Source organism: Somniosus microcephalus, chromosome 14 (assembly GCF_052327205.1).
Source record: "Somniosus microcephalus isolate GS21.2 chromosome 14, FLI_Smic_1.0, whole genome shotgun sequence".
NCBI classification, from domain to species: Eukaryota; Metazoa; Chordata; class Chondrichthyes; order Squaliformes; family Somniosidae; genus Somniosus; species Somniosus microcephalus.
This window is the reverse complement of record NC_141000.1, coordinates 27,526,735-27,550,767: the sequence shown is the minus strand read 5'-3', so window position 1 is coordinate 27,550,767 and position 24,033 is coordinate 27,526,735. Positions and strand designations below refer to the sequence as shown.

At 45.6% G+C, this 24,033-nt stretch overlaps 1 protein-coding gene across 4 annotated transcripts in view; it reads left to right on the top strand.

The window, feature by feature from the left end:
* Nucleotides 1–24,033, top strand: part of rnaseh2b (ribonuclease H2, subunit B) — a 63,797-nt gene that overhangs the window by 35,361 nt on the left and 4,403 nt on the right. For 3 of the 4 annotated variants that reach the window (XM_086006392.1, XM_086006391.1, XM_086006393.1), the window contains 4 exons: nt 8,128–8,209; nt 12,122–12,170; nt 15,423–15,500; nt 21,772–22,121. In XM_086006392.1, coding sequence (XP_085862518.1) covers nt 8,128–8,209; nt 12,122–12,170; nt 15,423–15,500; nt 21,772–21,885 — 323 coding nt within the window. In that variant the 3' untranslated portion in view covers nt 21,886–22,121. Of the gene's footprint in view, nt 1–8,127; nt 8,210–12,121; nt 12,171–15,422; nt 15,501–21,771; nt 22,122–24,033 lie in introns of those variants that run through there. The other variant, XM_086006394.1, reaches the window with a different exon arrangement.

The window sequence follows — 24,033 nt, the reverse complement described above, 5'->3', positions numbered from 1 at the left end:
TCCAAAACTCGGCTGCCCATGTCCTAACTCGCACCAAGTCCCGTTCACCCATCACCCCTGTGCTCACTGACCTACATTGGCTCCCGGTTAAGCAATGCCTCAATTTCAAAATTCTCATCCTTGTTTTCAAATCCCTCCATGGCCTCGCCCCTCCCTATCTCTGTAATCTCCTCCAGCCCCACAACCCCCCACCCCGAGATATCTGCGCTCCTCTAATTCTACCCTCTTGAGCATCCCCGATTATAATCGCTTACCCATTGGTGGCGGTGCCATCAGTTGCCTAGACCCTAAGCTCTGGAATTCTCTGCCTAAACCTCTCCGCCTTTCCTCCTTTAAGACACTCCTTAAAATCTACCTCTGACCAAGCTTTTGGTCATCTGCCCTAATTTCTCCTTATGTGGCTCGGTGTCAAATTCTTGTCTTATAATACTCCTGTGAAGTGCCTTGGAATGTTTTACTACATTAAAGGAGCTATATAAATATAAGTTGTTGTTGTTAAGCAGTTACAGAAAGTCATTGACCTTCTGTATGAATAATTGTCATCTCTGGTATCTTTATAGCTGAAGGTACATCCCAGTGCACCAGTATGCTGATTCAGGACTTGAAAACCAAGTGAGCAGTACACAGATTAATTGTTCATTTGAGGACAACTCGGCAAACATTGTTATCAAAGAGAAAGATAATGATAATCTGGATCTTAAAAATTAACAATGGGTAATACTGCGGGTGTCAACTACCTCGGTCTTTTAAATCAGCAATGGGGGCTTTGCAATTTGGAGTCTTGGATATTCTATACTGTTCTATCACCGCAGGACTAAGTTCAGTGTGACGCAGCTTTTTATAGTAGTACACAGGAGCTGAATAATCAAAAACATTGGATGATTTGGCTCCATTTATAAACTATTGAAGCAAGGAAAATTGAACTACACAAATCCTGCCTTTCTGCAGGCTTGTAGGTTACACAATACTTGCAGTTACAGACGAGGGTCCTCTTCACCCCTACCATTCCTCACACTGGGGTTCGGGTACGAGTTGGCAGGGTCAGAGCCATCCGTTGTTGGAAGGCTGAGGTCAATGGGGAGACTTGGGGTCGCATTGGGCACTAGGTCAGAACAGTGCCAAGAATCTGGCAATGGTGAGGGATTAAGTGGGGTAATACTCATGTCAGACTAGGGTATCCTTTTAGCTGTGCAAAGGTTGGAGTTGGTGGATTGTGACTGCAGGAAGTAGCCTGTACTTCTTGGTAATTTTCCAACTGTAGGCGTAGTCTGCGCATCATTTGCTCTGCTTGTTAGATGATCCACAGGTTCCATGTGATTACTGGAGGAGGGTCTGTGAGTGTCCGGGTGATTACTGGAGGAGGGTCTGTGAGTGTCCGGGTGATTACTGGGGGAGAGTTCACAGGTTCCCTGTGATTATGGGGAGAGAGTCCACAGGTTCCCTGTGATTATGGGGAGAGAGTCCACAGGTTCCCTGTGATTATGGGGAGAGAGTCCACAGGTTCCCTGTGATTATGGGGAGAGAGTCCACAGGTTCCCTGTGATTATGGGGAGAGAGTCCACAGGTTCCCTGTGATTATGGGGAGAGAGTCCACAGGTTCCCTGTGATTATGGGGAGAGTCCACAGGTTCCCTGTGATTATGGGGAGAGAGTCCACAGGTTCCCTGTGATTATGGGGGAGAGTCCACAGGTTCCCTGTGATTATGGGGGAGAGTCCACAGGTTCCCTGTGATTATGGGGGAGAGTCCACAGGTTCCCTGTGATTATGGGGGAGAGTCCACAGGTTCCCTGTGATTATGGGGGAGAGTCCACAGGTTCCCTGTGATTATGGGGGAGAGTCCACAGGTTCCCTGTGATTATGGGGGAGAGTCCACAGGTTCCCTGTGATTATGGGGAGAGAGTCCACAGGTTCCCTGTGATTATGGGGAGAGAGTCCACAGGTTCCCTGTGATTATGGGGAGAGAGTCCACAGGTTCCCTGTGATTATGGGGAGAGAGTCCACAGGTTCCCTGTGATTATGGGGAGAGAGTCCACAGGTTCCCTGTGATTATGGGGAGAGTCCACAGGTTCCCTGTGATTATGGGGAGAGAGTCCACAGGTTCCCTGTGATTATGGGGAGAGAGTCCACAGGTTCCCTGTGATTATGGGGGAGAGTCCACAGGTTCCCTGTGATTATGGGGAGAGAGTCCACAGGTTCCCTGTGATTATGGGGAGAGAGTCCACAGGTTCCCTGTGATTATGGGGAGAGAGTCCACAGGTTCCCTGTGATTATGGGGAGAGAGTCCACAGGTTCCCTGTGATTATGGGGGAGGGTCCACAGGTTCCCTGTGATTATGGGGAGAGAGTCCACAGGTTCCCTGTGATTATGGGGGAGGGTCCACAGGTTCCCTGTGATTATGGGGGAGAGTCCACAGGTTCCCTGTGATTATGGGGGAGGGTCCACAGGTTCCCTGTGATTATGGGGGAGAGTCCACAGGTTCCCTGTGATTATGGGGGAGAGTCCACAGGTTCCCTGTGATTACGGGAGAGAGTCCACAGGTTCCCTGTGATTACGGGGGAGAGTCCACAGGTTCCCTGTGATTACGGGGGAGAGTCCACAGGTTCCCTGTGATTACGGGGGAGAGTCCACAGGTTCCCTGTGATTACGGGAGAGAGTCCACAGGTTCCCTGTGATTACGGGAGAGTGTCCACAGGTTCCCTGTGATTACGGGGGAGGGTCCACAGGTTCCCTGTGATTATGGGGGAGAGTCCACAGGTTCCCTGTGATTATGGGGGAGGGTCCACAGGTTCCCTGTGATTATGGGGAGAGAGTCCACAGGTTCCCTGTGATTATGGGGAGAGAGTCCACAGGTTCCCTGTGATTATGGGGAGAGAGTCCACAGGTTCCCTGTGATTATGGGGAGAGAGTCCACAGGTTCCCTGTGATTATGGGGAGAGAGTCCACAGGTTCCCTGTGATTATGGGGAGAGAGTCCACAGGTTCCATGTGATTATGGGGAGAGAGTCCACAGGTTCCCTGTGATTATGGGGAGAGAGTCCACAGGTTCCCTGTGATTATGGGGAGAGAGTCCACAGGTTCCCTGTGATTATGGGGAGAGAGTCCACAGGTTCCCTGTGATTAGGGGAGAGTCCACAGGTTCCCTGTGATGGGGAGAGAGTCCACAGGTTCCCTGTGATTATGGGGAGAGAGTCCACAGGTTCCCTGTGATTATGGGGAGAGAGTCCACGGGTTCCCTGTGATTACGGGGGAGAGTCCACGGGTTCCCTGTGATTACGGGTGAGAGTCCACAGGTTCCCTGTGATTACGGGTGAGAGTCCACAGGTTCCCTGTGATTACGGGTGAGAGTCCACAGGTTCCCTGTGATTACGGGTGAGAGTCCACAGGTTCCCTGTGATTACGGGTGAGAGTCCACAGGTTCCCTGTGATTACGGGTGAGAGTCCACAGGTTCCCTGTGATTACGGGGGAGAGTCCACAGGTTCCCTGTGATTACGGGGGAGAGTCCACAGGTTCCCTGTGATTATGGGGAGAGAGTCCACAGGTTCCCTGTGATTATGGGGAGAGAGTCCACAGGTTCCCTGTGATTATGGGGAGAGAGTCCACAGGTTCCCTGTGATTATGGGGAGAGAGTCCACAGGTTCCCTGTGATTATGGGGAGAGAGTCCACAGGTTCCCTGTGATTACGGGAGAGAGTCCACAGGTTCCCTGTGATTAGGGGAGGGTCCACAGGTTCCTTGTCCAGGTAATTGCTGGGGCAGTGTCAGGTTGTGATAGAGCTGAAGGCGGCACTTTCTTACCGCCAGGTGTAAGACATGAGTGAGCCTGCCAATGGCAAGTGTTCCTTGTGCTGTCGGCACAATTCAGGTAAATGTATTTCACACGTGTATATTTGCTTAACCAACATCTACCACTGTTCAGTAACCAAAGAAGTAAATTGCACCCAACAAACAAAAAAACACTTGCACACTCTGCTTTTTGTCTTGCCATTTTACCAACAAATGTACAAAAACATTAAGATTTGCATGTTAACGATTTGCGAATATGAGTATTGAGACCACATGCCCAACGACGGGAATGTAAGTGTAATTATCTACATCGGGATTCCCAATAAGCCACTAGTGGCTAACGTATTGCACAACGCTGCCTTATGACTGCAATCCCATGGGTATGCATCGAACAGATTTGGGTGGAATTTAAGGAGGTTGTCTGGGGTGAGCTAGAGAATTTTGAGCCAGCTCGCTCTCTACTTGCTGCAGGTGGGAACTATGAGGGTCAACCTCTGAACTGTGGAGCTGGCTGACCCAGGCAATGTTTTCAGGATTTACATCGGATTTCTGTGTCACCTGATGACGGGGAGGACAGAATAGAAATGGAAGATGTTCCTCGCAGAATGATTTTGCGTTTCAGAGAGAAGGTTCTCGTGGAGTCTGTTTGTGTTCAATCCTAGGTTGCGCTATGTCGCAGAGGAAGTGTAGAATTTGATGATGTCCAAAGAAATTCTTTTAGGAGACATGGAATTTAGCACCAAGGTGCTGAAGGAGATGGTTTTGCTCTCCTGGCAACCGCTTGCTTATTTCAGTGATCCTCTCCTCATCTCTTGTGTTGTAGCTGAGCCATAGTGGGGACGAGGCTGACAGACATTGGGGCAACTTGTGTGCCATCCACATGGGAGAAATGTAGTTTCTGCACTTTGAGGATGAGGGCTTAAAGTATAGGATTCTGGCCGATTGTCTGAATGCTTTCCCAAAGACCTCCATCGAGCAGGGGGATGTATGAATTTCCACTCTACCCGGGTTGAATACCTTCTCTGTCCTGGGACAGCACTAGGAAAAGTGTATTTGTGCTGTTGCAGTGATGTACAACATTAAATAATCATCTTAAGCAAGCTTGGTCTGGCTGAATCAGGCCAGGGGCCATTGAAACCAGCTTGGAGGCCAGAATTTTATAATTGCAGTTGAGGAGGAATTCTGAGCCTCTTTTTTTAATGTGACCTACCTTGGGATGCGACTCCTTTTTACTTAAGTAAGTTGGAGAAGAAATCAAATGAGACAGTTTGTGCTTGTGATTCCCTTGTCTTGTAGGTTGCCAGTCCTAGTTGTACAATTTCGAATTTGGCAGATGATACAAAACTTGGCAACGTAGTAAATAGTAAGATGGATAGCAGCAGACGTCAGGAGGACATCGATTGGTGAAATGGACAGATACAAGGCAGATGCAACTTAATGCAGATAAGTGTGAAGTAATGCATTTTGGGAGGAACAACATAGAGAGGCAGTATAGTCAGGGTACGCGAATCGCCACTTTCTACCCCCATCTCATCAGAGTGCAAGTCTGAATGGAATGCTGTAGAATGCCAGTACAGTGAAGAGCATCACGTTCGATTCCTTAGATCCGAAGAGTTGCACATCATTGGTCTAGTGCCTGTCTAGCTGCTCGGCACTTAACTCTTCAATGCAGACTCTTTAGGTCTTCAAAAGAAGAAAGCTGGTCATAGAATCTAACAGCACAGAAGGAGGCCATTTAGCCCAGCGTGCCTGTGCCCGCTCTTTGAACGAGCTGTCCCACTTAGTCTCGCACGCCAGCTTTATCCCCATAACCCTGCAAATTAGTCCTCTTCAAGTCCGTGTCCAGTTGCCTTTTGAAAGTTACTGAATCTGCTATCGCCACCCTTTCAGGCTGTAATTCCAGCTCGTCACAACCCTCTGTGAAAAATTGTCTCCTCATTTCTGCTCTAGTTCTTTTGCAAATTATTTTAAATCTATGACCTCTGGTTATCGACCCACTTGCCAGAAGAAACAGTTTCTCCCTACTTGCGCTCTCAAAACCCTTCATAATTTTGAATCCCTCCATTAGGTCTCCCCTTAACCTTCTCTGCTCTAATTTGAACAATCCCAGCTTCTCCGATCTCTCCACATAATTGAAGTCCCTCATCCCTGGTATCATCCTAGTAAACCTCCTCTGCACCCTCTCTGGGGCCTTGACATCCTTCCTAAAGTGTGGTGCCCAGAATTGTACACAATATGCCAGCTGAGGCCTAACCTATGATTTGTAAAGGTTTAGCATGACTTCCTTGTTTTTGTATTCAGTGCCTCCATTTGCAAAGCTAAGTAATCTTCACACTTTCTTAACCGCCAGCGTCAAAGATTTGTGAATATGCATCCCCAGGTCCTTCTGATCTTGTACCCCCTAAAATAGTACCATTTAGATTATACTGCCTCTCTATGCTGTTCCTTCCAAAATGCATCACTTCACACTTGTCTGCATTAAGTTACATCTGCCATGTGTCTAACCATTTCACCAGTCTTTCCATGTCCTCCTGAAGCCTGCTGCTATCCTGCTCACTATTTACTACGTTGCCAAGTTTTGTATCATCCGTGAACTTCAAAATTGTACTCCTTATACCCAAGTCTACGTCATTTATATATAACAAGAAAAGCAATGGTCCTAATACCGACCCCTGGGAGACTCCACTGCAAACTTCTCTCCAGTCAGAAATGTAGGAATTCTTCACCCTCCTTGCCCATCACTCTTTATTTTCCCCTGTCTATATTGGGGTGGTTGAAGTCCCCTACTATTACTGCTCTATTATTTTTACTTTCGCTGAAATTTGCCTACAGATTAGCTCCTCTATCTCCATCTCACTATTTGGGGATTTATAGTAAACACCCAGCAATGTAACAGCTCCTTTTCTGTTCCTTAACTCTAACCAAATAGATTCAGTCCTTGAACCCTCTAGTATATCGTCCCTCAGTAGAACTGTAATATTATTCTTGATCAATACTGCCACCCACCACCTCCTGTCTTTTTTCCTTCCCTATTCCTCCTGAATACATTGTAGCCAGGAATGTTTGGTCCAATTCCTGCCCATGTTTAAGTCAGGTCACCGTTATAGCCACTATAACCCCATGTGACAACTTCCACCTATAGTTGTCTCCCTGTTTATGTACTCACTAGCACGTGACACTCCGAGTATTCCAGAGATTACCACCTTTGCAGTCCTGTTCTTAATTGTTTTCCTAGCTCCTGACATTCTGCCTGTAGGACCTCAACCCTTTTCCTACCTACAGGAAACTTTTTTTTTTATCCGGCACCGACGTGGTGCCGGTTCATCAACAATTCCGGATAACCGAAAGCTATAGTAAAAGATACGGAGCTGAGAGCTCCGTATAAAGCAACAAACCCTGCAGGTTCAGAACAATGGCCACAAGTTCCAAGTGTGTCTGTAGCTTAGCAACAGCTGCAGCCACACCCTTGCACAGCAACAGATCGAGGAAGGCAAGTAATAAAACTTACCTGAACCTACTCCTGAATTTTGCCGGTTAACCGAGATTTCCGGTTATTTAGGTGCCGGTAAATCAAAAGTTTCCTGTATGTCATTGGTTCCAACATGGAGCACAACCTCTGGCTGTTCCCCTTCCCCTTGCAGAATGTCCTGCACCCAGGAGGCAACACACCATTTGGGACTCAACGTCTGCGGTTGCAGAAACGCTTGTCTATCCCCTTAACCATCGAATACCCTAGAACAACTGCATTTCTACACTTTCTTGTGCAGCCAAGTCTCCCACTGAATATTGGTTTGTGAGTGCTACGCTCCTAGGGGATTCCTGCACTGCTTCACTGTTCCTCCTAGTGAGCCTGGTGGCCACCCATTCCCTCTCCTCCTGAACTCTCTGTAGCTGCTGGGTGACCACCTCCTGAAATGTGCTATCCACGAAACTCTCAGCTTCCCGTATGCACTGTAGTGACGCCAGCCACCCCTCAAGCTCAGGAACACTGAGCTCGAGTTCCAGCAGTTGGCAGCACTTTCTACATGCATGGTGTTCCAGGACACAATGTTCTGGAGTTCCCACATGGCACAGGATGTGCATGAAATGGGCCCCAGCTGTCCTGCCATGTTTGCTAACAGTTACTTAATTTTTTTTTAACTTTAAGGCTATTTAACTGTTTAGCTAACACTGAAAATTTAACCACTACTAAAAACACTAACCAATAAACCAAATACTTCCACTAACAAAACACCAACTACCAAAAACACTAACCAGTTACTTACCCCCGCCACTGCTCCTTCTGTTGTGGCGTCACTGTTTGATTTTTCTGTCTGAATATTGGATGTTATTTTGTTTTCTTCAGAGGATTACCTACGTTATGCTCATGGTTTGCTGTCGGATTATATTCCTGCGGACCTAAGTGTTGAACTCCTTAAATTCTTGGAGTAAGTATCCAAGTGTAAAGAATTGATTATAGTTTAACAAAAAAAATTATTCACCGCAAATCTTTAAATTAACTGTGGCAATTCTTCACTTTACAAAACGCAGCTACTAGTTCAATTAGTATACTAATATAGTACAGTCCCCACCACCTACACCCTTCATGCTTACATCAGCAAGCCATTTGCCATTACCAGAGGAGTCAGTTGCAGAGGCGCTGCTTACAATGTGTTGAGCTTGCCGACTATTTCGGGAAGTTCAATAAATGCTTACAACAACAACTTACATTTATATAGTGCCTTTAACGTAGTAAAGCATCCCAAGGGGCTTCACAGGAGCGTATCAAACAAAATTTGACACAGCGGCACATGAGATATTAGGGCAGATGACCACAAGCTTGGTCAAAGAGGTAGGTTTTAAGGTGTGTCTCAAAGGAGGAGAGAGAGGCGGAGAGGTTTAGGGAGGGAATTCCAGGGCTTGGGGCATATGCAGCCGAAGGCACGGCCGCCAATGGTGGAGCAATTAAAATCAGGGATGCGCAAGAGGCCAGAATTGGAGGAGCGCAGAGATCGTGGAGGGTTGTAGGGCTGGAGGAGGTTACAGAGGTAGGGAGGGGCGAGGCCATAGAGGGATTTGAAAACAAGGATGAGATTTTTAAAATTGAGGCGTTGCCGGACCGGGAGCCAATGTAGGTCAGCAAGCACAGGGGTGATGGGTGAGTGGGACTCGGTGCGAGTTAAGATACTGGGCAGCAGAGTTTTGGATGAGCTCCAGTTTATGGAGGGTGGAAGCTAGGAGGCCAGCCTGAAGAGCGTTGGAATAGTCGAGTCTAGAATTAGCAAAGGCATGGATGAGGGTTTCAGCAGCAGATGAGCTGAGGCAGGGGCGGAGTCGAGCGATGTTACGGAGGTGGAAATAGGCGGTCTTCGTTATGCCGTGGATTTGTGGCCGGAAGCTTATTTCGGGGTCAAATATGGCACCAAGGTTATGAACGGTCTGGTTCAACCTCAGACAGTTGCCAGGGAGTAGGATGGAGTCAGTGGCTGGGGAACGGAGTTTGTGGCGGGGGACTGAAGACGATGTCTTCGGTCTTCCCAATGTTTTGGTTGGAGGAAATTTTTGTTCATCCAGTACTGGATGTCAGACCAGCAGTGTGACAAATTAGAAATAGTGGAGGGGTCGAGAGAGGTGGTGGTGAGCTAGAGCTGGGTGTCGTCAGCGTACATGTGAAAACTGACATGTTTTCTGGTGATGTTGCTGAGGGGCAGCATGTAGGTGAGAAATAGGAAGGGGCCAAGGATAGATCCTTGGGGGACTCCAGAGGTAACAGTGCAGGAGCGGGAAGCGAAGCCATTGCAGGTGTTTCACTCGCTACGATTAGATAGATAAAAATGGAACCAGGCGAGTGCAGTCCCACCCAGCTGGATGACGGTGGAGAGGCATTGGAGGAGGATGGAGTGGTCAACCATGTCAAAGGCTGCAGACAAGTCGAGAAGGAAGAGGAGGGATGGTTTATCTTGGTCACAGTCACATAGGATATAATTTGTGACTTTGAGGAGGGTCGTTTCAGTACTGTGGCAAGGGCGAAAACCTGATTGGAGGGATTCAAACATGGAGTTCCGGGATAGGTGGCCACGGATTTTGGAGGCACCGGCATGTTCATGTAATTACCGATTTAAAAGACTCTGCTTGGTTCAGGCAGTCGGGTCATCAAACAGTTTCAATCATCTGTTCGCACCTGGTTAAAGTGCGATTATCTTAGCAGTTTCACCCAGAATCTCGTCGCTAACAGTTACGAGAGGCAGTTGCTAAGTGGAGACTTGCTTTTTAAAAAAAATAAGTTCGTTACTTTGCTTTTTGGTTTCACCACCTACTGCGTATAGTAGTCAAATCGTGTTTAACACCAACGCACCCGCTATAATTGGTGGGGGACTGGAATAAAATGGAATAATTTGCTTTTTTAGGTTAGAAGATAATCCCTGTTCGTTTGACAAGAGCACTCTCTGGTGACACAGACCACAAGGTCCCGGGTTTGATCCAAAGTCTGCTGAACTAGCTAATTCAATTCAGGCAGCGATAAGAAAAAAATGTTATGCCACAAGTGGTTGTGATTTGGAATGCACTGCCTGATAGGGTGGTGGAGACAGATTCAATAGTAGCCTTCAAAAGGGAATTGGATAAATAATTGAAGGAGAAAATATTGCAGGGATTATGGGGAAAGAGCGGGGGAGTGGGACTAACTGGACTGCTCTTTGAAAGAGCCGGCGCAGACTCGATGGGCCGAATGGCCTCCTCCTGTGCTGTATTTTTCTATGATTCTACGGGTGTGCCCATTAGCCTCAGTGCCTCTCAGCTAGCAAAAGGGAGAATCAGCCAGGATTCCTGCTCCTGATTCCTATTCAGTGACTCCCACTGGATAGTTCACACACTGGCATCTGCTGAGGAGAGAATTGGGTTCAGCTTCCGTTATCGAATAACCTGCTGACATTCACTGTCCAGGCTCGCAAATGAAGACTGACCCTTGGGTGAGACATCCCAGGGCAGCTGACACCCACAGTGCACCATGCCGAGTGAGCACCTTTTGGAGCACAATATTTGGAGGGTGAAGTGGGAATAAAAAGACAATAGTACACAATGTAAAATAGCACTTCAGCAAACTTTCTTTTTGCGGATGCAAGTTTGCAAAGTTGAGGAATAGAAAGGTGCTATATAAATACATTTCGTTTGTTCTAGCTTTCTCAAATTGCCAATTCCAAAATATGTTTATATTGGTAGTGCAAGTGTGCCAACGAGATCAGAATTTAGATTGGCATTCTGGGACATTAAAACTTGGCCTGAAATCCTGATTGGGCCCTGAGCAGAACTGGGGTGGATTGACAACCCCCCGGGGGACAGGAAAATGAGGCGGAACCTGGCTCTGCTGGGATTCCGCGGCGTTTTCCGTTCTGCGGATCCTCTTGGGAGGATCTACCGCTACCCCCACCCACCCACCCCACCCACCCCCAATCAACGGCGTACACATGGAGGACATCCCAAGCTATCCCAGGAATTCCACCCAGTTCTCTGCTACACTGGCCCCTCCTCCATCCCCGGAGTGGCGCCATGCCGCCGCGATTCTCATGGCGACTCACTAGGGTGGGTGCCACTGATGCATCCACCTCGCGTACGCTAATGATCCTATCTCTGTAATTTGGGACGGGGTATAGGCCTGTCCACATCGGCGGACCTGGGGTCCGCTCCACCACTCTTTCGCCGACGGAGCGACCCTACCCAAATTAGGGGGTCTCGGTGTTTTGGATTTGTAACCGAAATAGTCCTGAAGACTAAGTGGAGTGGGAATTGAGCTCTTGCACCCCAATCAGCCATGCAAATGAGAAACCTTCAGGAGTCAGCTGTGGCCCACTTGGCAACACTCGCGCCTCTGAGCCAGAAGGTTGAGGGTTCAAGTCCCACACCAGCGATTTGAGCGCACAATCCAGGCTGACACATCCAGTGCAGTACCGAGGGAATGCTGCACTGTCGGAGGTTTCGTCTTTCGGATGAGACATTAAACCGAGGCCCCGTCTGCCCTCTCGGGTGCATGTAAAAGTTCCCATTATATTGTTGGAAGACGAGCAGGGGAGTTCCTCCGGTGTCCTGGCCAATATTTATCCTTCAACCAACATCACAAAACAGGTGGTTTGCTCATTTATTTCATTGCTGTTTCTGGGAGCTTGCTGTGCGCAACTTGGCTGCTGCATCTCTGTTACAACAATAACTGCACTTAAAGTATTTAATTGGCTGTAAAGCACTTTGGGACATCAAGGTTGTGAAAGGGCTATATAAATGCAAGTTCTTTCTTTAATAAAACTGTTCAGCCGTCTTAAAACCACTTCCCCACTCGAGGCATTATTAATATTTATATTTCTGTTTGTTAGGTTACCAGCTGTTTCAACGAAACCGGCAGTAAGCGAACCACCATCAAAGGTTTGTTTCTATCACATTGGTCACTGTGTTTGCTACTAAAGGCATTTTATAGAAAACTAAAAGCAAAGTAGCATGAAACATTTTACTGAATTGTGTACAGTGAAAATTTAAAACTGAATCTGTTTGAGTGAGGTAAATGCTAATGCATAATTTTGTTTTCCAGTTAAAAATGTTTGGCCAAAAATATAGAATATTTCAAGCCTTTAAAACTTTCCTGTGAAGCCATTTTTAGAAAGAATGAACCAGCACTGTGGTAATTTGGAAAAATCTGTGATTTCTGGTCGGTATAATTGTGCAATGCTCAGTGGTTTCACTCTCACTTCTAAGTCAGAAGACTGAGATTTCATCTCCCTCTCCAGGACTCCAGCCTGCACTGTCGGAGGGTCAGTACTGAGGGAGTGCTGTACTGTCAGGGTCAGTACTGAGGACGTGCTGCACTGTCGGGGTCAGTACTGAGGACATGCTGCACTGTCAGGGTCAGTACTGAGGGCGTGCTGCACTGTCAGGGTCAGTACTGAGGGAGTGCTGCACTGTCAGGGTCAGTACTGAGGGAGTGCTGCACTGTCAGGGTCAGTACTGAGGGAGTGCTGCACTGTCAGGGTCAGTACTGAGGGAGTGCTGCACTGTCAGGGTCAGTACTGAGGGAGTGCTGCACTGTCAGGGTCAGTACTGAGGACGTGCTGCACTGTCAGGGTCAGTACTGAGGACGTGCTGCACTGTCAGGGTCAGTACTGAGGGCGTGCTGCACTGTCAGGGTCAGTACTGAGGACGTGCTGCACTGTCAGGGTCAGTACTGAAGGAGTGCTGTACTGTCAGGGTCAGTACTGAGGGAGAGCTGTACTGCCAGGGTCAGTACTGAGGGAGTGCAGCACTGTCGGAGGGTCAGTACTGAGGGTGTGTTGCACTGTCAGGGTCAGTACTGAGTGAGTGCAGCACTGTACGAGGGTCAGTACTGAGGGAGAGCTGCACTGTCAGCGTCAGTACTGAGGGAGTGCTACATTGTCGGAGAGTCAGTACTGAGGGAGAGCTGCACTGTCAAGGTCAGTACTGAGGGAGTGCTGTACTGTTGGAGGGTCAGTACTGAGGGAGTGCTTCACTATCGGGGTCAGTACTGAGGGAGTGCTGCACTGTCAGGGTCAGTACTGAGGGAGAGCTGCACTGTCAGGGTCAGTACTGAAGGAGTGCTGCACTGTCCGGGTCAGTACTGAGGGAGTGCTGCACTGTCCGGGTCAGTACTGAGGGAGTGCTGCACTGTCAGGGTCAGTACTGAAGGAGTGCTTCACTATCGGGGTCAGTACTGAGGGAGCGCTGCACTGTCAGGGTCAGTACTGAGGGAGTGCTGTACTGTTGGAGGGTCAGTACTGAGGGAGTGCTGCACTGTCCGGGTCAGTACTGAAGGAGTGCTTCACTATCGGGGTCAGTACAGAGGGAGCGCTGCACTTTCAGGGTCAGTACTGAGGGAGTGCTGTACTGTTGGAGGGTCAGTACTGAGGGAGAGCTGCACTGTCAGGGTCAGTACTGAGGGAGTGCTGCACTGTCCGGGTCAGTACTGAGGGAGTGCTGCACTGTCTGAGGCTCTACTGAGGGAGTGCTGCACTGTCTGAGGTGCCGTCTTTTGGGGGAGACATTAAGCCAATCTGTTGACCTGGTGTCCAGGCTAACATTCTTCCCTCAGCCAACACCACCAAAACCGATTAGTTGATCATTTAATTTGTATGCGACTCCCATACGCAACTTTTTTTTTTACAATTATATAAAGCGTTTTTGTGCCCCCTCATACCTCCCCCTCATACTTCTGGGTATAAATCATGTCATTGGAGGAACTGAATTTAATAAATCTGATCATTTGTGGGCTGGCACCAGGAAAGTGACCATGGAAGCTGCTGAAATAACAGAAGAAGGGTCAAACCCGAAACGTCAACTCAAATTTCTCTCCACGGATGTTGCCTGACTTGCTGAGTTTTTCCAGCATTTTCTGTTGTTATTTCGGATTTCCAACATCTGCAGTATTTTGCTATCATGGAAGCTGCTGAACTGTGGTCAACCCAACTGGATCACTGATGTCCTCCAGGGATGGAAATTTGCCAAACCTACTGAGTCTCCAGTTCTTACTAATTGGTTGAGTCTTAATGCACTCTAGGCAATGAGGGATAGGCAAGAGATGCCTCGTCGGCATTGCCCACATCCTAAGAGAACAAGTAATATACAAAACACCTTGTGACATAAAGCTCCTGGTGATAGTGTCCCTACCACCTTCCCCGCAATAGGTACTGTGACTGAGAAGTGTCCGTGGCAGCAAAGCTAGATGGCTTCAGTCAGCGGTGCATGTGGCCAGATCTGCTGCCTCAGTTCACCTGTACAGGCTGACCATGATCTTTCACCATTGCTGGCATGTGCAGGTCTTACCCAACATTAGGGAATGCCCCGACTGACAGTAACAGGACAACTGCGCACACGCGCATGCGGTTTAAGGTTACTGTCGCGACTTTTGAGCAAGTAAACACACAGTTATCCCATTGTTGCTGAATCTACCCCACAATGCAAATAGAGCCAAACTGGCGGTCAGTTAGCGTGTAACAGAAGAAGGCCATAAAGTGGTATGGTTCTGTTTTTATTGGAGCTGCTTGCTTGTGAAAACCCCATAAAAGGATGTTTCCCTCTGCTTATTTTAGCAAGTATAAAAACAATTATTCTCCCCACTGTATAGGCATACCTACTTTTTCACTAACATTAGTGGAAAACGTGCCCAGAAGTATATTAATGGGGAATCTCTGTGGTTCTCACAAGGGCCCAGCGAAAATAAGTTCATCTGGATACTGATGTAAACGCTGCTTAAATGCTTGGTGATCATTGTATGAAAATAGTACTTGGTGCTGAATATTCAAGAGTTAGATTTCTTCAAGTACTTTAAAAATACAGGCTCGTGGGCTTGCATGGCCCACTTCTGTTCTTGAGTAACACCATCGGAGTTGTTTGGAGGGAGAAAGTAGAAAAGACGCTGCAGTGTGATGCGTTATTGCTGGTTCTGTGTACAAGACTCTGTTCATTGAAACCTTTGCATGATGATCTGCACGAAATCGGTTACTTGTGTTTGAATTGTCCGAATTCAACACTTGATTGAGAGCTGCTTGCTGCGTATTTTAGAGGGAGGATTTTTTTGGCAATTAGTTTTTCTTTTCCTGCAATGAAGTATGCAGCCTGTCAGCGTCGCACAACTTTATTCAACAAAAACCTCGTAAACTGCCATTACAGAAAAGGAAACTGTCTGACAAGCCAGTAGAGGCTGAAGAGGACTATACCAAGTTCAACTCTGATTCAAAAGAGAAAAAGGTAAGGAGCTTAGTCACTTAATTCTCTCACCTGTGTTATTATTCTGCACTTAACACCAGGATCTGTGGAGGAGTTGAATCTCTTTGTTTAGACACTTGAGAGAGTGTTACAATGGCCCAGAACTTGGTGCCGGGGGCTTGCCGCGCGTGCAAGCCCCCGATGTGCACTCACCCGGCGCGCCGACATCTGAAACCTGGCCCGCAGTGGATTTCCTGTCAGTGGCCAGGTTCTGATGTCAGCGCGCTGTGCTAACCTGACCCAGCGGCGTAGTTAGTGCGATGTGCCGGCTGGGATCAGGTGAGCACTGTTCAGCCAATCAGGGGAGGGGAAACTTCATTCATAAGTTTGAGAGTAAGAACTGTCAAACTCATGAGAAGTACTGCACCCCAAAACACTACTTAAACTTTAAATAAAATTTTAAAAAACATCCCAATCATTAATTAAATTAAGTATAAATAAGTTTAAAAAATAATTTAAACAATAATTTTTTTTTTTGAAAAAAATAAATTTTTAATAAAAAGGGCCTAAAACTAAACTTACCTTATTGTAGATTCTTTAAAATAATAAACCTGTGAAAAAAATGTTTCTAAATTGCACTAAAACACCACTTACCTGTAAAAATAAATACTTACGTGTGCTTTTTACAAGCGTAAAGACCGGAGGTCTTTACACATGCGCAAATCCCCCAAAACAGAGGAAATCCAAGACGCACCCGCTGCCCCCTACAGCGCACGCGCTAGCCTCTTCACCTCTTGGGTTAGAGGAGAGGAAATGCCGGTTTTCAGCGCATGCGCTGTGCATGCTGAAAACCGGCATTTCCTCCGGCCAGACGTGTGAGTACCCCTTCCGTACTCACGCGTTTGGGGAGGAATTACTGCCCCAATGTCTTTGATCAGCTGGTGTGCAGCACTGAGCCACAAAGACCGGAAGATCCCAGGTTCCATTTCCAGTCTATGCTGAGCTAGTCGGGACACAATTGGTCTGAGTGCACCTGAGCTAAGGAGACAATTGGCCAATGACCAGTTTGAATATTGAATTTCCACACAAATGTTTTGCAACCTCTTGAAGAATTTGTAAAGTAGTTTTGTAAACTCCTATTTCTAAATATTAACAAAGGAAAACTGCAGACGTTCTCTGCAAACTAAATTGTAGCCATGTTTTATTGTGGTTAAAAAGTGATCTCCATAATCGCAGCTCTTGGGCAATGGTTTGTGATCAGGGTCGGAAAGTGCAACCTTCTGGTTGTCTGCACATTTGCTAAGGGGACAATCAGGCCTGAATTGGCATATCTATCTGAAATGTTCTAAATTTGATGTCAGCTAATCTTTTCCTTTAATGTGTCACAAGTTTTCTGTTAACCTTGTCCAAAGTCACAAAGGATGAGATAAGTTATTGAAGAATTCGGTAGATTAGGGAGTGAGTTGGGCAGGTGAGTGGTGAAATTTAAAGTCATAAGATGATAAAGAGGGTGATATCGGCCAAATGGATATTCTACGGGACATGACGCAGGAGAGGGTTTTGGGGGTATTGGTGTGTAGGTCACTAAAGCCATCAGCACAATGTGCGGCAACAAATAGGATGTTTGGCTGTATAGATCGAGGAATAGAGCACAGATCTCTGGAAGTGATGAGTGTTTGTACAGAGCCCCACCTGGAGTACTGGGTAAAGTTCTGGGCGCTATATTATAAGAAAGACATCTAAGTATTGGAGAGGGTGCAGCGAAGTGCTGCTAAATTGATAGTTAGGATTGGGCACCTGATTGATGAGGAGAGGCTGTAGATGTTAGGAATATTTACACTAGAGAAGAGAAGGCTCACGGGTGACCAAGAATTATAGAATCTTACAGCACCGAAGGAGGCCATTCAGCCCATTGTGCCTGTGCTAGCTCTTTGAACGAGCTCTCCAATTAATCCCACTCTCCTGTTCTGTCCTCACAACCCTGCAAATGTTTCCTTTTCAAGTATATATCCAATTCCCTTTTGAAAGTTACTGTTGCATCTGCTTCCAACACCCTGTCAGGTAGAAATATTTAAGATCCTAGAAATGACATAAACATGTTTATCATAGTCACATTTTCTACAAGAAAAGACAGTTTAGATTTGACTGCTTTATGTAGAAAATAAGTGTAGCACACTTGGGAGGAACAGATGACTTTGGACCTATGGTTCCCAAAGCTCTCCCCCACTGGGGTTTTTCTCTCGTCATGTCTGGGACTGTTGTAGACTAATTGATAGAGATTGATTGTCATGATTAGTGAACAACAACATGGTTTTTCCCTATGCTCCTAATCAACAGTGTTTGGGTAGAAGTGACAGCCTGTACAAAACAAGGGAACTGCTGATAGCAAGTCCGGCCTTTTCTCGGGTCTTTGGTGCTATACTTTATTAAATTGTGGCGGCATTCTAGAAATTACACACACATACACCATCGATCAGCGCACATTTACGTTATCAATGTAATAATACTGTGGTGAGTAAAGTACTATCTGTATAATTGTTTTGTTTGCCCGCGACACAAATAAATAATCCTAATCACATTTACCCTTCCTGTTCCCGTATCTCTTGATCTCAAAGGGGAGGATTGGGAACTTAATATTCCTGGCTACAAGGTATTCAGGGAAGATGGGGCATCCAAAGCTAGAGCTCCCTGGATGATGAAATATATGGACATTAAAAGGGAAAGAAGGAGGGGCATGGGTGGCAGTATTGATCAAATAAACTATTTTAGCACTGGAAAGGGTGATGTAGTTGAGGGTTCAAAGACCAAATCTATTTGGTTAGAATTAAGGAACAATAGAGGAGCTACTATGCTGCTGGGTGTATACTATAGGCAACCAAATAGAGGGAAGGCGATAGAGGAGCAAGTTTGCAGGCAAATTACAGAAAGATGCAAGAACTACAGAGTAGTGATAATGGGGGACTTCAATTATCCTAATATAGACTGGGATATTAACAGTGCAAAGGGCAAAGAGGGGAGGACTTCTGTACAAGAGAACTTTCTTGATCAGTGTGTTTCCAGCTGAACGAGGAAGGAAGCAGTGCTGGATCTAGTTCTGGGGAATGAAATGGGGCAAGTGGAGCATGTTTCAGTGGGGCAGCATTTGAGGAACAGTGATCATAATATCATCAGCTTTAGAATAGTTATGGAAAAGGACAAGGTGCAATCAAGCATAAAAATACTTAACTGGAGGAGGGCTAATTTCAATGAGTTGAAAATGGACCTGGCCCAGGTGGATTGGAATCAAAAATTGGTAGGCAAAACAGTAATTGAACAATGGGAGGCCTTCAAAGAGGAGATGGTTTGGGTAAAGAGTAGACACATTCCCATGAGGGGGAAAGGAAGGATATCCAAAGCTAGAGTTCCCTGGATGACTAAATATATAGACATTAAAATGAGATTAAAAAAAGGAGGCTTATGACAATTGGAAGGTTCATATTACAGTAGAGAACCAAGCTGAATATAGAAAGTACAGAGGAGATCTAAAAAAGGGAATAAGAGGGGCAAAGAGAGAGTATGAGAATAGATTAGTGACTAACATAAAAGGGTTACTGAGAGAAGTAAGGGTGGAAATTGTGGAGGCTCTGCCCACATTCTTCAATCCTCCTTGGATATGGGCGTGGTGTCCAAGGACTGGAGGATTGCAAATGTTACACCCCTGTTCAAAAAAGGGGAGAGGGATAAACTTGGCAACTACAGGCTAGTCAGCCTAACATCAGTGGTGGGAAAACTTTGAGAGACATTAATCTAGTACAAAATTAATTGGCATTTGGAAAAGTATGGGCTAATAAATTAAAGTCAGCATGGATTTGTTAAAGGTAAATCGTGTTTGACTAACTTGATTAAGTTCTTTGATGAAGTAACTGAGAGGGTTTATGAGGGTAGTGCAGTTAATGATGTGTATATGGACTTTCAAAAGGCATTTGACAAAGTACCACATAATAGACTTGTAAGCAAAATTAAAGCCCATGGGATTAAAGGGACAGTGGCAGTGTGGATAAGAAATTGGCTATGGGACAGAAAGCAGAGTAGTGGTGAACGGTTTTTCAGACTGCAGGGAAGTATACAGTGGTGTTCTCCAGGTGTCGGTATTAGAATCACTGCTCTTTTAGATATATATTAATGACCTGGATTTGGGTATACAAGGCATAAGTTCAAAGTTTGCAGATGACACAAAACTTGGAAATGTAGTGAACAATGAGGAGAATAGTAACAGACTTCAGGAGGACTTAGACAGACTGGTGAAATGGGCAGATGGCAAATGCAATTTAATGCAGAGATGTGTGAAATGATACATTTTGGTAGGAAGTATGAGGAGAGGCAATATGAACTAAATGGTACAATTTTAAAGGGGGTGCAGGAACAAAGAAACCTGGGGGTGTACTTACACAAACCTTTGAAGGTGGCAGGACAAGTTGAGAAGGCTTTTTTTTTTTTAAAAGGCAAAATGGGATCCTTGGCTTTATTAATAGAGGCACAGAGTATAAAAGCAAGGAAGTTATGCTAAACCTTTATAAAACACTGGTTAGGCCTCAGCTGGAGTATTGTGTTCAATTCTGGGCACCACACTTTAGGAAGGATGTTAAGGCCTTGGAGAGGGTGCAGAAGATATTCACTAGAATGGTACCAGAGATCGGGGACTTCAGTTATGTGGAGACTGGAGAAGCTATGGTTATTTTCCTTTAAAGCAGAGAAGGTTAAGGGGAGATTTGATAGATGTGTTCAAAATCATGCACGGTTTTGATAGAGTAAATAAGGAGAAACTATTTCCAGTGGCAGAAAAGTCAGTAACACTGAGGACACAGATTTAAGATGATGGGCAAAAGAACTAGAAGTGACATGAGGAAAATGAAATTTTAGGCAGCGAGTTGTTGTGATCTGGAATGCACTGCCTGAAGAGTGCGGGTGTGGGGTGAAGCAGATTCAATAGTAACTTTCAAAAGAGAAGTGGATAAATACTTGAAGGGGAAAAGAATTACAGGGCTTTGGGGAAAGAGCAGGGGAGTGGGATTAATTGGATAGCTCTTTCAAAGTGCCAGCACGATGGGCCGAATGGCCTCCTTCTGTGTCCTATGATTTGTTCTTCATCCACTTGTCCAAGCTAATCTTGAATGTTGACATGAGGGTGTATTTCTTCAGGTCTTCTCCCACTCAACTAGCATAACTTCAAATCCCCTTGCTGATCTCTTTCAAAGCACATTAGAATTGGATAACATCCCAATGGGTTGGAAAGTAGTGACTGCCCCCTTTGTTTAGCAAGGGACGAATCCTCAAATTACAGACCTTTTGAGTCTTGCCTTGATTGTGGGGAAGGTGTTTATTGGCCTTGGAATGGGTACAGCACAGATTTACCAGAATGATACCAGGGCTTAAAGGGTTAAATTATGAGGACAAGTTGCACAAACTTTGTCAGGTAAGGGTATAAAGAGATATGGAGCCAAAGTGGGTAAATGGAGTTGAGGTATAGATCATCCATGATCTAATTGAATGGTCGTCTCCTGTTTCTATGTTCCGATTATATATAGGGTCAATAAATATAAAAGCAAGAAAGTGAATTTGTACAGGATATTGGTTAGGCCAAAGATGGCGTGTTCTGGGCACCCCATCTAAGGAAGGATGTGAGCGCCATGGAAAGGGTACTGCGATGGTTCACCAGGGTGAAAGGTTATAGTGAATGAAAAAGAATTGGGGCCATTTTCACTGTGACAGAAGGCTAAAGGGGATGTAATGCAGGTTTTTAAAACTATGAAAGGTTTGGAGGGGTTAAATAATTAATGTTTGGTTTTTTTCCATTGGTTGGCAAAGCAGCAACAAGGGGGCACAGGCTAGGATTGTCTAGAAGAATTTTCCTTTCACAAACCGGGTTGGAAGAACATGGAGTGCTTTACCACAAGTGGCTATTGAGGCAGAGACCATAACTTTATTTGGAAGGGAACTGTGTCAGTATTTGAAAAGGAAGAATATAAAATGATCTGGAGAACATACCCTATCAAATCCCTTTATCATTTTAAACGGATCACCCCTCAACCTTCTCTGGTAATAGAATGATCAACTCTGCTATAAATTCTATAACTTGTATTTCCAAGGGTTGCATTATACAGAACACTTCAATTGATACAGTAAATAGATACTCAACATCAATTGATTAAATTTATTAAATCAATCAGTTTAATCAACATCAAACTCGGGACAGGTACTATACTTGGAGCTTTAAACAATGTAATTTAAGTTCTCTTTTTTTACAGTAATGTTGACTGTTGCTTTTTTCCTTTAGCCCTCCAAGATGACCGCTGCACAGAAATCTTTGGCAAAGGTTGACAAGAGTGGAATGAAAAATATATCTGCCTTTTTTACACCAAAGAACAAAGGAACAACAAAGACACCATAATTTTTAGATGGATTCTTTCTGGATTTTTTTTACCAAAAATAATTTTGTTTTTTTTTGTCAGGGGTTGGGTTGCATTTTTTTTTAAGTTCCCTGTATTATTGTAATTGAAAATAACGTAAACTGGTTTATTATTTACTATTGTTAAATTTCACTCAACTCCAGGACAGGCAGATTGTAGGCACCGAGCCAATTTTTACTGTTTGAATATATCTATCATTAAAAGTTTTGTGTCTTTATCACGTGTCTCTGACAGTATTATATGATTTTAAATTGGGTCTCGATCCCACCCCCATCATTTTGAGGCCTGCCAATGTGGCTTTGGTGGACCGCCTCCATTTTGCTCCCAGGAACCGCTCACCCATTCTCGACCTCCAGGTTCAGCCTGCGTGGCTCCTGGCTCCGCCTTCAGTTTTGCTGTCATTTCCAAGGAAATCCCGGACGTTACAGATGGGCTGCCTGACTGATTTTCCACTTCCATCCACTGGAGATGCACTGGGGAACTTCAATGGGAAATCCCGCCCCTTGTGTCTATGTTGAGCTGTTGGTCAGTTTCCTTCTTCCTGTTGATTAAATGTTTGCCTATTTTTAGTAATGCTGTGAGACGCTAGCATAAGAATAACTTTAACCACAGAACAAGTGCATTTTTTTTTTTTTAAGTCGCAAACCTGGCTCCAAGAAGTGCCCCTGCTCCCCACACCCTGCTGACGCTCCTTCAGCTCTGGACCAAAGTACAGGCACCCATCCTTTCCCACTCCTGTACTCTCCTTACATTCCAGTTCAAATGTTCAGGATTATGCAGTAGAAAAAAAGGTGTTGCTGAAACAAACATGAAAAGGAAGCGAAAGGACCCCTACTCCGAGCTAAGGATTAGAGGCAGACTCTTGACTTAAGGGAAGAGGAGCCTGGAGCAAATACCTAGTGAGGTGGAGCGAGAGAATTTGAGAAGGGAAAGAAGCAGTGTAGAGAGACTTGAGTGGGAAGATGTAGAAAGAAAGAACTTGCATTTATATAGCTCCTTTCACCACCTCGGGATGTTCCAAAGTGCTTTACAGCCAAAGAAGTGTACTTTTGAAGTGGAGACACTGTAGGAAGAGAGAGGGGAAAGCCCTGTTGTGGAGGCAGGAGAGCTTTCAGCATCTTTGACTGTTGGGAGTGAGAGGGAAGGTTGCTTTTGGGATTTAGCAGTGCAAGTCCCAGTTCACCGTGAGTCCGCAGGGAGGCTCGCTCCGACTGCCTGCCTGTGTTTTGCAGCCTCGTGGGCGGCCCTGGAGAACGATCACGCGGTCTCTACCGAAACGCTCGAGACCTTCCACAACCGGTGGGCACTGCAAGATGTTACTTGTATCATTGGATGACCAGAACAACATTATAATTTAGTTCATTTTAACTTTCAGCATCTTTTATTTGGAACGCACCATCTGTGGTAACATTGTATTAGTGGTTCCCTCCTCTTGAGGAGGGCACTTGCAGTGATGTTGTTTAGACGGCACTTTATTGGTCTATTTCAAAATAGTCCCATGAGCAACACCAGTCGAGTTCTACCAGTATTGTGAAAGGACTGTAAAACGAACAATTCCTATGACCAAATAAATGACTGCCAAAATAGAATTGTCCTTAAATGTAAGAGAAAAAACTTTTTTGGGGGGGGGGGGGGGGTGGGTGGAAATACATTCTTTTCAGAATTATCCCCATCTCTGAAAGAAATGTATAAATAAAGATGCATTTAACTAGTACTGAAGGGCTCTTGAAATGTTTTGCCTCATGAAAACCTGCACCCTTTTGTTCTTTCAGAGCTGCTCTGGTCATGGAGCATCAGTTCTGGGGAGTCACCAATAGTGTCTCAGTGCAATTATATTCATTTTAACAGGAGGCCAGAACACTGGCTGAGCCTGAGGAGCCCATCCAGGGTTTCTTGTGCCCGTAAGAGGACTCCGACAGACAGACCGACTTGCATTTATGTAGAGCCTATCACGACCTCAGGACCCCCCAAAGCATTTTACAGCCAATTATGTACTTTTTGGACTGTAGTCACTTGTAACGTAGGAAACACAGCAGCCAATTTGCTGGCAAGCTCACACAAAAAGCAACGTGATAGTGACCAGATAATCTGATTTAGTGATGTTGAGTCAGGGATAAATATTGGCCAGT